This window comes from Falco cherrug, chromosome 5 (assembly GCF_023634085.1).
Source record: "Falco cherrug isolate bFalChe1 chromosome 5, bFalChe1.pri, whole genome shotgun sequence".
Taxonomy (NCBI): domain Eukaryota; kingdom Metazoa; phylum Chordata; class Aves; order Falconiformes; family Falconidae; genus Falco; species Falco cherrug.
The window spans coordinates 37,921,228-37,937,610 of record NC_073701.1 but is presented as its reverse complement, the minus strand read 5'-3'; the positions used below and the strand labels follow the sequence as shown (position 1 = coordinate 37,937,610).

The 16,383-nt window shown below is 43.3% G+C and overlaps 1 protein-coding gene across 1 annotated transcript; it reads right to left on the bottom strand.

Annotated features, from left to right (window-relative positions):
• Nucleotides 1–8,025: 8,025 nt before the first annotated feature.
• On the bottom strand, nt 8,026–14,919 carry LOC102049246 (glutamate receptor ionotropic, NMDA 2B). The gene is made up of 5 exons (XM_027808351.2): nt 14,471–14,919; nt 13,980–14,151; nt 13,159–13,312; nt 11,500–11,625; nt 8,026–8,465 (listed from the first exon to the last, which is right to left on the bottom strand). The coding sequence occupies exons 1-5, from the start codon at nt 14,722–14,724 to the stop codon at nt 8,038–8,040; spliced, it is 1,134 nt and encodes a 377-aa protein (XP_027664152.2). The 5' UTR covers nt 14,725–14,919; the 3' UTR covers nt 8,026–8,037.
• Nucleotides 14,920–16,383: the final 1,464 nt, after the last annotated feature.

Here is a 16,383-nt window from a genome sequence, read left to right as displayed (position 1 = left end):
AACAGATTAAAGCAGAGATCCAATTGGTGGAAGAAGCTGCCATCACATGCAGTTACTGCCAGAGCAATGCACACAGTAGGGCTGTGCAGCCTCTTTGCAAGCTGGATTGCTATGTGCAAACTGCTCTGTGCCACTTCTGCACAGAGCAGAAAACCGAAAACCTTAAGCAGCACAGCATTGCCCCAGACAGATGGCATTTCAGGGGTCCCACATCTTCCATAGCCAGACCTACATGTGCATGCTGGGACCACACTGCCTTTCTGCTGACCCAGGCGTTATGGATACACCAGGCCTGTGGGCCACTCCAGGATGAGACCATCACATGTGGAAAGATTCCAGCCACCACGAACAAACCAGGTGTCTTCTGGGCCTGCCAAATATGTAAGCATTATGGACTCAGTGCAGCTTCTCCACCCAAAAGGTAACACTAAAGCTTTGAAACTTCCTTGGGACACATTTGGCAGGCTATTAGGTTCAAGTCAGTCACACTGCTAGGTTGTCTCTCAAACTTGATCAGAGAATAATGTCTGCAGTGGAATCACTGAGCTTCACCAGTCAGAGACAAAAGCTCCTTGCACAGCCCTCGTATTAGTAGGTGTGGTATCAGATGAATACAGTATATCTATTGCAATTGAGCTATGCGATCTTAGCTACAGCGCATTCAACTTTTGCTTGCATGCATGTAGAGGATGGAGATCATCTGTTTATCTCAGTATCAAATCATGCCATGTATTCCATCCTGGGAAGTCAGCTTCACTGGGGCAAAAGGCACCTACTGAATAATCCCAGGCAAGCAGAAAACAGAAATTAGTGAGGCACAAAGACGCCAGTTAGTACACTCATGTTAATATCATTAGCAGTGTAGATGTTCATTCAGAGGGAGAAAATTAACTGATGAAAAAGAACTTGAGAGAAGAAGTGGCAGCTGAGTACTGAGGAGTTTGAAATCTACTTTTTTTGCACATGAAGCAGGTAGTTAACAAATCACGAAACACTGAGAAATTCAGAAGATATAGTTTGGTGGAGGAGCAATTCTATTTTTCATCCATTTTCACTAAAAAAGGCAGCTCAGAGCCTCCTGTCTTCAGAACACTAATAGTAGCCAACCTGCTTCAGCACCTTGTATGTGGATACCAGCCACTGGGCAGTAGGGTGAGATGCTGCACACGTCTGACAAACCTCCCAAAGACTTCACTGGGGCCAGAATATTCATTCAAGTAATTAGAAAATACTAGTCATCGCATTAGTGCAACTTCTTAGGCACCCCTGTAGGCAGGGAGGCAAAGCAAAAAGCAGGGCACTTGAGGCAGGGCAGCTGGGGCATCCCAGCACCATCCCAGAGGTGGGAAATAATGTCTTCCTTTGGCTTACTGCAGAAAGCTGCCTCCCATCTGCAAGTGCATGATAGCGCAGGAAGGAAAATCGTATCATTCCCTTGTGAGTACTAGTGCACTGGAACAGGTAGACCCAAGCAAGCCTTCTGGACCACCAAGACTCAGGAGAAGCCTGACCTTGAGTAGCCAAAGGCCTGGGAGAAGCAGAGCTCCTTTCCAACAGGTGAAGTGAAAATGTCTCTGAAAATACAACCTGCCAAATATTTATCAGACATATATATGTATATGTAACTTCAAATGTCACAGTCACTAGGCAGAAGCAGTGAAGGGGGGGGAGGTGCGGGGGGCAGGCTGTTGTTTAGGCTTTTTTAATCTTGTAGATCTCATCCTCCCGTTTCCTTTCCACTAGTAATTCAGCCCTGATCATTCAGATGAAGGAGTCCAGCTCTCACCTCTTAGGCTGCCAAATCCTGGTGGCAGGGCCATAGTCTTTTATTTGATTCCAGAGTGCCAAGTACATTTATGGCACCATATAAATAATACATAAAAATATTCATTGCTTGCCTCTCCACTGACTTAAAGTGATGTGAGAAGCAGGACAATCCTTTGCTCCCCCTCTCCCTTTCCTCTTATGTAACTCTGTGAAGATGGCTTTTTCCAGACGGCCAAGCAATTAGCATGGAAGCGACCAAACTTGCCCAGAGCCTCCAAAGGGTCAGCTCCAAGAGCTAGTTAAAAGGAAGATTAAAAGGAAGGGTCAGTGGTGGCCAAGGCCTGGGAAAAGCCAGGATGGCGCAGCAAGGGGAATGCAAAAGCTGCAAGCCAAGAATTGTGCCACAGTCCCATCGCTGACATCTCTCCTTCAGTGACTCCCATCCATGCTGCCAGCAAAGCCCTAGGGATTGCATCTCTCCTTTTCCAGCAAGGATTAATTAAGCCTATGGTCTGACTCATGAGTATCCCCTTCCCTTGTATCTTACCTGCTTAAGTTCCCAACTAAACTGACTTTTAACTGGCACTAATCTTGAAGAGTCCCATTACAAGTTTTTAACTGCCATTAAATCCCTCCAAATCAACAGAAAAGAGAGAATCCTGAGAGTCAAGGCTAAAGCATATCACAGCCTCCTCACCACTATGCAGCACTGAGCTTAAAAAAAGAGGGTGAATGACAAAGAAACTAGGACTGAAGTGGAGGGAGAAAAAGCATGCTTGAAAACCCACTGACTTTAAACATTTATAGCCTTAAAACTACTGAATCACTTTTTAGCACACAGACGCAGAGGTTTGTTCCAAGAATCTCAGAAAGCACAAAAATTGTGCCAATCCAAACAGTGCAGAATGACTAAATATACAATAAATGTACCCATTTACAACTGCAAAAAATTATCTGAGATCATATTTATGTACACAATAAAATGTAAGTCACCAGTTAGATCTATTACTAACATACGATATGCTGTAGCTGTTTTAATAGCTATTTGTTAATATGAAGACTTTAGCATAATATATAATTACACAGATATGTACTGCACTATGTAGTATTTGTAAATAGTTCATACTATACTAACATAATTTACAAAGAGGTCCAGAGAAATCATCAGATTATAAGGCATAAAATTTCAGATTATCAGGGCTCTGAGTTTTCCACACTTCACTATGAATTAATGTTTGTTATATTAAACACCAGTTAGTAGTACTAAGTTTATATATAAAGGTCATATTTAAGCAAAAAACCTGAACACAGTTCAATTTATTTACAGGAGGATGTCCCCCCAGAGAAGAACAGTGGAAAGAAATTTAATTCCACCCCACGACATAAGGTTTGGGGGTTTGGGGACTTCCTTATTTTTTTTGTTGTTTGGTCGAGGAAGGTACACCAGACTACACATTTTGGAAAAGGTTGTGATTTATCACAAGAGGACAGAGTTGGAAGTAGCATGGTCTAACTTCTGTCTAGCTAGCTCATATCTCCACAAAGGTCTCCTGACATTAAACATCACACTGCTGATGAAAGGACTGCATATTTTCTGCTTCTGGACATGACCATATAAAACTTATTTTGTACCATGCAGAAACATGTGGAAGTACCACAAATATCTGTTGACAGTAAATGCACAGTCCCGTGGAAGGTCTGTACTGCCTCCAAGCCATCCAGTTAGAAAATCTTCCCCTTACAGATCTTACAAGGTACAAGACTGACCCTGTTGTTTTTCCCTTGGAAAATCTGTAGCTGACAGATACGCTCTGAATTTTTCCTGGACTTCTCCAAAACAGATATTTGTTGTACAAAAGCTGCAAGTTCAGAAAAGCATTTAACTTCTATTATGCCCATTGACTTTAATGTTGCCACTCATGAGTGCAAAGTTAAGCACATGCTTAAGTGTTCTGCATATCTGGGATCCTTGTATAATTTAAATTTAATGTGCCGCACAGTGCAATGTGGGAAATAATAATTCATTTTTCAGTTTCATGGCCAAGCATCTATTACTGCAGAAACACAGCAGATACTTTTCTGCAGGTTTTTCAGTGAAACTTTTGCTTCATATCAACCTGAAATGTTTCATTCACCTCAGAATAACATGTGCTGTTTTGTCTTCCAGTTATCTCCTTCTGTCCCCTTCCTTTGTTACAGAAAAAAATCTTTATTTTCCTTTTTTTTTTTTAATGTAGGTCAATTTTATGAGTAGCGCCTTTAGAAAATGAAAAGTCAAAAAAAAATAATACATGTCAGAAATATCAAACCAAGTATTTTGTTTCAAGTAAATTAAAAGGAGCTACTTTGGCAAATACCAGAATTTCATTCTGCCTTCTTGCCCTCTCCTCACATTCCTTTACATTAAAAATATTGGCCAGTTTTAACTCCAAAACTTATTTTTTTTGGAAAAAAAAGCATATCTATTGAAAAAAAAAAATAGCTGACCCCTGATGCATACAAACAGGACTTTTGTCTCAACATTTCATTAACATCTTAAAAAGCAAGTCAGTCAAATATGTGTGAAATTTCAGCAATCTGTATTAATTTGCAGGCATGCAGAAATCCATTTCTCTCCCTTTTATGTCAATTACAAAATTACCATTTTGATACTTTATTAGCTTCTTTGGCATTTCCAACTAATTTATAGGCATGGATACTATTTTTTTTATTATTATTAACCTACTGCATTCTAAATTATTTTATTTAAATGCCCTGCTGGCTGTCCACATTTGGTTTTATTCTATTACTACTGTACATGAATGGAAATTACATATAGCTATTAGATTATTTCACACATTAGTTCATTTTATATAATCTTTCCTGTATTTATTGCCTTCGTTAGTCTGAAATACCTCAGGCACTTGTTTCTTTAATGTGTCTGAAGCTCTCCTGTTAATGGAAATTGGATTATATCTCCTGATTACAGTCAGATGAAATCCAGACCCAGGAGTCGCATGCAGTATTCTGTGACAGGCCATCTTACCGGCAAGGTTTTCACAAGGGGCTGGGGCCGTAGCAGCCCCCTACATGGACCCCAGACAGATGCAGCCCAGAGGCATGTGCAAGGATGCTCCAGCTGGGCTTGCCAGCGCTGCTGCCACCGAGCAGAGCTCCAGCCAGGGAGCTGACCCAGCCAGAATGGCTCTGCCCCCACAGGTCCACATCCAGCTGCTCCACTGCACAAGGTAGACCAGCAGAGACAGCAGGTGCTGGTTTGGCATCTGTGCAGGAGGAGAGCAGCTTGGCATGCTGCAAGCACAGGGAGCTGAAAGGGAGTTGTCAGAGCAGCTCTTTACCTGCAGGACTCACAAAGCCAACACTGCTCTCAGGAAGGAGCAGATCTCTCCTCCCTCAAACTGCCCACAGCTGCACCAGATTTAAGAGTCACAGCTTGACATATGATTTAGCAGCTGCAAGGGTTAACATGGGGGAATTAACAGGCATGGTGAGCTGGGTTCCTGTGTCAGCTCTGGCACCAATTTTGGGCCAGCTGAGCACAGAGGGGTGGCACTCAGCAGGGTGAGTATCACCTGGCTCAGAGAGAGAGTGACAGAGGTCACTAAGCTCAATACAGGGAGCCTCCAGCTGCCCTCAGTCCAACCTAGTACTCTGGCACAGAAGTATCCAACTCAGCCCAGCTCAGACAGCCCTGCTTAAGCATCCACACAGCACAGCAGGGATATGACATTAGTCACTGTCTTGCATGTTATTAGGGAGTAAGTACTGGGGCACAGCCAAGGCACCATCTAAGTCCTTAGACAGCTGGAGCATTTCAGCCCACTTTTCCAGAGAAGCAGCGGGTCAGCAGCTGGAGGCATCTCTTGGAACAGGTCTTTCAAGGTAAAGTCCAAGGAAGAGGGTCCAAGGAGACCCTCAGGGTGGCTCTCGCAGGGTGTAGCCAACCTGACCTTGACTAGCATTCCCCAGCCAGGCACGGTAATGGATTTTGTGAGTGCATCTGGCATTTTGGCTGCTGTACAGTGCCAGTGGGGACACCTTCCCCAGGTACTGTCATGCTACAAAGACATTTGCAAGCATATCTAGGTCTAGGCTAGTAGGAACAATATCACTCGAAATAACTAGCCCTTTGCCTACTGGCTTGGATTACATCCTCTGCCGACTCCTTGTGCTGGACACAGCTGCCCTTGACAGCTGAAGTAGCAAGGCCTGGAGGTTAATGTGCCTCACTTCTGCTGTGGACACCAGATCACACATTGGAGATAAAAGAGACTGGAAGCTATAGTTCGTCCTCTTGGCCACCTGGCATTGGTCAGTGACTGCCTCCCTTGAAAGTCTTAACCAGCTAATTTAAGTAGGCAGGAAAAGGGAGGTACAGCACAGCACACCTCCATCTGCCCTGGATGTGGCTGCTCCTTGCACCCCGGCCAAGTGGGGGATTGCGGGGGTGAGTGAGTTGCAAGCAGTATGTGGGTTTTGGAAGAGGGAAAAGAGGAGATTCAGAAGAGTGAATTCATCCCAAACAAGGGCATCTTGAAGCAGCATGACATATGCCTGAATGGCTGCTCCCAAATTCTGCAGGGCTCTCTGCACATTCAGAAAATGGAAATCCATGAGCCCAGTAGATCAAGCTTATTTACTCACATCTTTTGGATGGAGTTAGTCCCACCTGTCTTTATTCTCCAGCGGCAGCAGCTGGCCTTCAGTTTTTACCAGCCAATTTTCATCTGATTCCAAATGCTCTGGTAGATCATAATTTTACCCAAATGCTGTACTTGCACTAGCAGCTGTGTTTGAGGCACACCACAATGATGTGAGTACGTACTATGGCCTTTCTCTTCCCCAAGAAACAAAGCACATATGTGTTAGGACGGCAAAAGCAAACACAGGTATGTTGGCAAAGAAAAGTAGAAGAAAATTACTGCAATCCAATACACACCGGTGGCCCTACAGAGAAATTGATGAAAATAGGCCCAGAAACTTGTACCCAAAGGCTCTGTGAAGCTCCAGGAGTTACCGCTTTCAACTGATATTTCATGCACATATCTCTGCAGGTATGAAGAATATCTTGAAAAACGTGAGAATGAAAGCCTGGCTCTCTCCATGAGCCTAGGCACAGCCTGAAACAATAGATCACAGGTATGAACTATCCCATTTAGCTCAGACAGCTGAAAACCTAATGATGACAAACTAATGTTAACTTTGATAGGGCTGGCTGGTTTTGAACAGTGTCTTTCAGTCTGAGGGAGTCCACAGCTTTGAAGGAGTCTCCACAATAACCTCCACCTACCAGAAAAGCATCCTCCCCTCCACCCCCTCCTCAACACAGCACACTGAAAATATGGAGACAGCATGAAACAAATTGATGTTGAAATTAAAACAAATAACAGGAGTACTTTGCATGGTTTACATTATTCTGTGTCCTATTTCATTCCAGGAAAAAACAACTAAAGGGAAAAAAAAAACCTTTTAAAAATTAATCCACCACAGAATTTCTAGCCTGCTGCACAGGACACAGTATACACAGGGGGCCTGGCCACAATTTATTTCTGGACTGTTATGGGGGACACAAGAGGCAGTAACTATAACCAATTCAGCAGCAGCAAACTGACATTTGCAGTCCTCTTCTTGCTGCTATCCCCGATAGCAATGTACACGACCTATTGCTATTTGGTTGCCCTGCAATGGCATGATCCCTTAAGCAGCCTCAGTGATTGAGTAACAAATTCAACATGGGCAACCGAGACTGACAACACTTAATTCCTTGTGAGTAACCTTGCCACAAAACAAAAATAAAGCAGTATACAAAGCTTCAGACCCTCATGAACCAGACAGTGCTACCCTGTATGCATGAGAAATCTCCTCAAAATCTTCAGTGCCTAGATCTGAGTAAAAGGAAATGTTCTGCGAGGACAAAATGCAGTGCATGTAAACAAGGCAGTGAAACACATTCTGAACAGGAAACAATTCCTTGTGCTAAGCTTCCAAAGGCCTCAAAAAAATGAAAATATAACTTCAAATGCAAGCAATAGTAAATCCTCAAAGCCATGCTGATTTACCCCCATGGGCAGAACTTGTCCCCAGAATAAACTAACAGATCATATTTGCTAGCCTAATGGCCAGCATTCCCACACAGATAAATTATTTCATCCTGAAAAAACAGGTTACAGCCATTATACACATTGTCTCCAAAGCTCCGTTAATTCATTTCTTGCTGACAATCAAGGTGTGCTTTGGGATCATGCAAGCAAGCACAGTTCAGTTCTGTTTCTAATTCATCCCCGAAATGCTTAAAGCATGTAAAAATGCAACTGAATACCAATTAAGCGCAGTTGTGCTATTTAAACTGGGGGCTAAAGCTATGGCATGACTGCAAAATGCTGAACTCTTTCCCAATAAACGAAAAGAGAGGGTAGAGCAGCCTCTTTGTGGAAAAGGCTGCTTTGGGGGGTTGGGTGGATCCATTACCTTTTTGTCGCTCAAGCCAGACACCTGGTCCACGTATTCCTCTTGGATCATGAAGGCAGCCAGGTTGGCAGTGTAGCTGGCCAGAAAGATGACAGCGAAGAAGGCCCACACTGACACCATGATCTTGCTAGTGGTACCCTTGGGATTCTGCACTGGCACAGAGTTGTTGAACACCAGCCCCCACAGCAACCAGATAGCTTTGCCAATGGTGAAAGAGGGACCTCCTGGCTCTAGAGTGATTGAGAAACATGATCCCACAGTAAGCATCTTAGAGTAAGTGGTCTGCATTTCTCTTCACATATGCATCTTGACTTCAGAGTTAAAAGCAGTACCTATTCCCACATTTGAGATGAATATCCACAGCTGTGCTTCCCTATGCTCATGACAATATATCTCAGCAAAGTGCAACCCAGAAAAATTATTTTTTTAAAACGTCCTCAGACTTCAATATTTATTTTGTCTCAAAGATTTCTGCTGAAACCTTATACAAAGGTGTTTTGTTTTTTGTTTTTTGTTTTTTTTTAATCTGATTGGAGCATCTAAAAGCCCAAACATTCCACTTTGGTTCAAGTGTTGCCACCAAAAATAGTTTGCTCAAAGAAATTCTATCCTCATTTCTAGCTGTTCAACAGTGATGATGTCCTTGAACTCCCAGCATACACCTGTGCAAAAAAATGGCCTTCACTGTAGTTGTGCAGGTGTAAGGAAGAGCACCATCTGAAATAACAGGGCTCTAACAAATACTTCTGCAAGAGGGTTTAATTACCCAGTCTGCTGAAGACACACAAGCCAGCGAAAATGACAACTCCCTCTCCCCATGTTCTGTGTCTAAGGTACATAACAGTGACATATATTCTGGTCTATCTTGGGAAAATCAGCAGTTCTGCCCCAGACAGTACAGAAGCAGATCCAATGTTTTAAAAGCTGCTATTTTCCTCTTATTCACTTTTCAGTGTGGAAGCTCACACATACCCCAAAAGTCATGTGTGCTCATGAAGCACTAGGCCTGAAAACTTGTGAAATCCTGCCTTGTCTCCTAGCAGTCTCATATCCCTGGCATATGCTTGTTCCATTAGTGGGAACCCAAATGAAAATTTGCTCAACTTGAGCACAAGAGCAGCTGTCAGGGAGACTGCAAATGCAATTACTCCAAGGATCCTGCTTCAGACACCAGGAAGACCCTCTTAGGATGAGAGCACTCTGGCACAGTTCAGGGGTCTGTCTCTTTTCCAATGGTGCCAGCCTGCTTTGCAACCTTTTGGGTTAGTATCTTGTGTTTTATCTCCTCCCTTGGGTATGCTGACTAGTGCCCAGTGCTGCTGCCTGTGGTTAAGGTTGGCTCCAGCTCCAGAGGAACAAAAGGGAAGAAAGTTTTGATGCTCCTCTCCAAGCCCCTGAGCAGCAAATATCATAGATCATCTGAAGGCACTGTGTTACTGTAAATACAACTGAAAGGTGCAAGGGCTCATTTTGCACTCTGGGAACTACACACCAAATTCAAAGCAGAATCATCATCTGGCAAAACTGGAGCCTTTAGATGCCAGGGAGACAAAGCTGCTATAAGAAACATGATTTGGCAGTCCTTGTCTTTTTACATTCTGGAGTGGTAGCTTTATATCCCTCTCTATCTAACATGCCCTAAGACACACAGGTGCAAGGCCTGCAAATCATCAGTGGGAAACGTAAGGTGTAAGGAAATTTTGAGAAGTTCCCTCCTAAAGCCTTCCTTTCTCCACTGATCACCCCATGTGCTTTCACAGTTACTTTGTCAGCCACAAACCAAGACAGCAATGAGAGCCTCTGATCCAAACCAGGGACCCAGAATCCTTCTGAGATCTCCAACTTGAGTGCCCCAACAACAGCGCAACGTCATTTAGGGGCCAGATTAGGGCATGCCCACCTGACCCTGGAGAGAAAAACTTGATATCCGTAAAGAGAAAATAGAGGGGTGGGAGGCAGGAGTATACTGTCGTAGACTAGTTCAAATGCAGCCAAAGTAACATTAGCCAGAGTGTTCATTACCAAACATTACCAAACAAGCATTGCAGTCTCTGCAGCAGATTTCTACATCTTCACATTACATCTGTCAGGGATAATATCTGCCTGATCATGCAGTACCGTTCATAATTGCTCAGAAATATTGATACTTGCAGCTGTAGTTCAGCTAAATTAATAACTGCACAACTGCACACCTGTACTAAGAACTGCTTCTAGTTCTACATCTGTATTAATATATCTCAAGGGACTCACAGGTTTAACAGTATTTACTTGTGTACACAGATGCATGTGGTTACAATCAGTCGCCATATAAAGGCCCTCCACAGCTCCATGTTAAGAGATAAGTTCTCCACTTCTCTGTATTTGTGGCTCTGCTGCGTTCTCATTAACACATATTTTTTTTTTTTACTCTTCTCTAATTTGATAGCATAAATTTACTCAGAGTACTAGATCGGGGAGTGAGTGCATTTACCAATAACTGTGTCTCTCCCACTATCCTGAATGGACCAATAAACCCAGAAAGGTCTGAAGGGCTGATTCATCAGGAGATGAAGATAAGGAGATGATGGAAGGCTCGACTTGCTAACTTGCTAACTGTCATGACAATAAGAAAAAAAGGATGTCTCTTAGGCTGCTGTGCATCTTCTCTTTAACTCATTGGGCTGTCTTCTGAAGATTAGAACCACAACAATGTGTCCTCACTTGTTCCCATCTTTCCTGCTGCCCTTGCAAAACTTCCATCACCCACTACCAGGAAAATGAGCTTCCCACTTTCTCAGTCAGCCTTAGCAAGTTGAAGAGCCACGTGGGGGAGGGACATGCCCAGCTGACAGATGTGGAGTCTGGAGGACACAGCAGTGTGCAGGGAGGCCAGCAGAGTGGCTTGCTCTTTGGGAAGATGCATCACTGAAGGATGGATAGACAGCGCTGAGCGCTCTGATTGCCTCAGAGAGTGCAGCACTATAGGCACTGCCAGCACTGGCTACCAGGACCCATTTTCCCTCAGTGAGAAACGAGTGGGAGCTGGTGCATGCTTTAGAGATGAAAGGCGACACAGCTCCGTCTCCCAAGCCAAGCAAATTACCCATTATACACATTTGCTCTCTTCAGAGCCTTTTTTCTGCCTCCATCCCTGCTCTTTTTAGGCTGAACACAGACCTCAGAGCAGGCTAGACCCATATTGTGTTCAAGGCAAAGGAGACACCCTGACAAAGGAGCTCGGATTGGAAGCAAGAGAGGATCATAGCAAGGAGGGACTCCCCTTACCTCTGCCATCAGCAAGGCACCGATTATAGCCCACAGGGCTGAAGTACTCAAAGACGAAGACAGCCACCGCAGAGATGATAAGCAGCATCACAAACATCATCACCCATACATCAGCACTGAAAGGCTCTGGAGAGGAAAACAAAAGCATGGTGAAAGACCTGATACACCACCTCACACCTCCTTCACCTCCTTTGCTCTCCAGAACACCCCAGTGAGAGTGTGGGGCAAACTGGGCTGGGGAAAAATAGAGTTACAACAAAGCCTCCAGCCCCAGTCTGAAAAACATCTTGAATTGAGACAAATGTTTCTGTCTCTGTAATGACTGCATTCCTTCTTACTGTTATATTTCTGACACATGGCTCCATCTGGAACTAAATGTAGCCATTGTGGCATGCATTGATAAAATAAAATGCATTGATAAAATACTGTTCCCAGGAAGTCCTCCAGCACCATCTGGAGAGAGTGGGGAAAATCAAGCAGAACTGGCAGAGTTTCAGACAAGCATTCCACTTTCAAGATGCTATCGAGCCAAAGAGCATCTCCAAATTTCTGAGGTTCAGCCATAATGATAGTAGTTTTTTCAGCTATTCCTTTCCTGTAGCAATGGGAACGCTGGCTCATTCTAGAAACGTTACTGTTCATGTTCTGTAAGTGTTTGATCTCTGCCAGGTTTTCTATTTCTCCAAGCCTGAACACATAAAGATGGGACTGAACAGATCAAAGAAGCTTAGAACTTTGCTCCAGACTATAGCCTGTTTTAAATTGCAATTTAAAATCTTGGAGTAAACTTTATCATTGCTTTTACATACCCCAGCAATATTGATGGACTTGGCCAAAGGCAAAAACTCCTGAAGAGTGAGTAGTCATGAAACTCCTACTTAAAGAGGTTTAGAAAATATTTTTTACCCATATAAAGTTATTTCTGTTTGTAAATATTCTCAGGGTACTGGCAAAGACCAGACAGTAATTATATAAAACATACACTGCATTTGCTGCATCATAAAACATTTCATGAAGCCAAATAGTAGATACTAGGAAGACATGGAAGTCTTAGGGAAATGCAGTATCATTTCTGCATTCTCTGATCACCCTCCACCACCAAAGGACATTAGAAATCACTTTACTGGAAGACAGTGTCAGCACAGAACCGATGGCTCTACTCTTCTTGAAAAGCTCTATTAGATCTCTAACTTCTACCAGTTGTTCTGTCAAGGGAAGGCAAGTTAATACCTTCTTTACAGAAAATTTCTCGCAAAGTGCAACAATTTATTGCTAATTGTTATTACTAAGTACTATGGCATACCAGCTACAAGGTTTGAATCATTTTTCTTCTGGCCTACACTCCTAAAACATGCTATTAGCTGAGTCACTGGGAAACAATGTGCTGCAGAGTAGATGACAACTCTAAGTGAACCCAGACTTTGCTGGGATTAGGCACACAATTGCTGAGGCATGCCTTGGACCTCCTAACAGTGCCTGTTAGCATTTACCTGGATTTTGCTTGCTTGGGATTTAGAACTAAAACATCAGAGTTTATTTTTATACCCCTGTCCCACAGGTACTCCCAAAAAGGAACTTTCAGGCTAAGAATCACGAGCAACCTTCACCTAATTTTTGATGAACACTAGGTGAAATGTTAATTTTAGATTAAAATGATACCTAAGAAGGCAGAAGGTGAGACAGTTCCATTGCTACGTGACACCATGACGCTGATTCCTGTCTCAATGAAGGGCACAGAGAAATCTACTACTTCTGAACGCTCCTCATTAATGGTGAGGGATCCTACAGCCATATAGGCCCGTTTGGTGACAACCTGGAGGAAGGAAAGGAAGAGATCACACACAGACCTGAGGCACCTCTCAAGCATCACAGCCAAACCCCTTCTCACTTTTCTGCCTTTCCATACAATCCTTTTATTCTTGTAATCCCATTCCCTATATTGTTTCTATCATCCCTCCTTTCTAATCTTTCATCAGGACACCTTCTTTCAGGAAATCAACAGACATTAATCTTCCCCTCAAAGCTGGTATGTGTATAAAAAATAAATCTGCAGAGGTCTTAGGATAAACACATCATCCATTGAGAAGACGTCTTATCTCATTTTTCTGTCCTTGCTTTCTCCTCCCTCTAACACTGCAAAGTCTTATTTCATTCTTTATGCACCTTATATATGATCTAAGCATAATACAGGTTGCAGCCTCTCTGGTGCATGGATATCACCCTCTTTCTTTGACTGTGAAGGCCAAATATGTGACACTATAGAGAATAATAATTAATCGTCACATAGGAAAGGTAGACAAGGTCAGAGTGTCAGAGCCGATTAATTCACCTGGTGCCCAGAAAGAATCCAGGTCAATCATTTCTATGGAGCCACCTCTGTCCCTGCCATGGAAGGTGACCCAATAATGACAGCAGACCAGACCTGACCCATGTCACCCAGCAGAGGGATGAAGCCCACCATGCCCCCCTTTGTTGCTGACCTCTCCAATCATTCCATTCCATGTCCCATTGATCTTTTTCCCATGCTTGCCATTAGTCACCAAGTAGAGGTCATAGGTGAACTTGACAGACTTTGAGATTTTCTTGAGGATGTCAATGCAGAACCCCTTGCAACATTTCTTCATGTAATCTGGCTCCTCATCAGTTTTGTTCCTGAACCATCACAACAACAAGGGGTTAAAACACTAGGGAAAACTCCCTTAATTCCCTTCTTGTGTCAATATGCCCTCCCCCTTACATAATCAGATGTGGAGAATTTAACTTGTGCAGTCTGTGCTGGAGGGTGAGGGGGCATACTACAATGATTTGCCGAAAGGAGCCGGTCATGAATGGACACAGGCTAGGTGGGGCAAAGAGAAGTGGCTTTTCTAGGAAGGATTATCAGGGTATGATGGTATTGGTCTAAGAGACTTTCTACATTCTGCTGTGAAGGGAAAGCCCAATAGGAGCAGAAAAACTCAGGGGTGCATACTCAGTCACTATGCGTTTCTGGCAAGGGACGGTGTTCCTCATGCATGTGCCACTTAGGGGGTCCACATTTTCCACAATGACGAACGGTGCCTCTTCCAAGGTCACGATACTCAGGTGATCATCCTCGCGTTCCTCAGAGTCGGGATACAGCTCAAAGCGGGGCCACACATAATACTTCATCTGCAACTTTTTTTCCTTCCATTTCCCCACCTGTGGAGACATAAACCACAGAATACAGACTTTTAGGTGCCACATCCCTCTGCATTAACCACAGCTCACACGGGCCTGGGCAGGAGGACCACTCTGGAGTACCCAAGCTCATGGCTCAGTTAAATTAAGGACATTCCTGGGGAGAAGGCTCTGAGTAAGTGGGTTCAAACCAGAGGGATGTAGAGAACAAGAAAGATGTCTGGGTTGTCTCATCTCTGTGATACTTTCACCCTCTGGGAGAATGAGTGGATGACCAAGGGGGACACCACTACTATGGTCAAACAGACATGGTGTCTTTCAATTTTCTCAGCCAAAAAACAGAAACAGAGCTTGTTTGTCTCCTTGAAATGTTGACTTCAGCCTAGCCACAATAATAATTCTTTCCTGCTAAAAAAGAGGAAAAATATATTTAAATGGTGAAAAAAATGTAATTTTGAAACAGAAATTGAAATACTTCACTTGAAAAAGTCAAAACAGAACTTCTTTATTTTGTAAAAAATTTTGTCTTTATTTGTTTTCAGTGAAATTCATTAAACAGATTCATTTTAGTCAAACTTCATTTTGTCCAGCAATAACTCTTTGTTCTAGAAAAAGGTTGCCCATTCCTAGTCAGGACTGAGTTCTTCCAAGGGAGGCAACTGAAGAGGGAGATGTTTTACATTTTCAGGACAGTCTTCAAATGTGAAGAACACCGACAGAGATGCTTGCTAGCTGTAGTTCTTGCTATCCCCTGCTAAGGCCTTACTGAAATAACGGCTCTTGTCATTTCACAATGACTTGGTTACGTACCTTTACTGGAAACAAGGAAATGCTCTGTGTCTCTGACATACGAAAAATAAAGTCAAAAAGCATCTATGATTTTTCACTCTTGCTGTTTTTGCTTAATTATATATTGCAATTTTAGACCTTCTTGGTTTCCATTTTTTAAGCAAAGAGAGATCATATCTTCAGTGGTCAGAAAAGGGGGTTGGGATTCAGTTGCCTTATACCTACTGCCACAAATAAGAGCTGTTTTGAAGCCACTCCAGTCCCTGAAGAAATGATACGTGTAGCACAGCCACTGCCCATGGTAAACCATTCCTTGCAAATATTCCAGGAAAAGAAAAAAACTCTGAACATCAACTATGCTTTCAACTATCAAAGTCTTGCCTTTGTTCTCAATTTCCCCCATCACAGTTGACACTAATTAGCACCTTGGCTGGCAGCTGAAGCTGAGAGGGCAAGAAACTAAATGGGCTTTAGAAGGAATTTTCCTGCACAATCCTCAAAGAAAGCCCTCCAAGCCAGGGCTGAGATACGCTGACTTGATGGCAGAGGCAGTGTGAGTGTGTGGGAAGCTTGCACGATTGCTCTTAGTGGTGTACCTGCTTGGTGGGTAAATAGAAAAGCTTCATTCCACTGCAATCCAACACCCCTCCCACCACCCCCAAATTTCAGTAATTTATTTATTTAAATGACAGGAAGGGAGGGAGAAGCACTTATTAGAGGCTCATTAGGTGTCAGCGGTTATTCTGTGAAACTCAAAGCCCAGCTGGGGTTTGGCATTTGAGACCAGCTAGAATTCACATAAAACACTTGTCACCTTCAAAACAAACAAGCAAATGCTTCATCTGGCCATGAAAGAAAAATCCACTCTGGAGGCTTGTGGACAGAGAGGAAAGGCAGAAGAACTCACCCAGAGACGGTAGATTCCCCATCCATCCC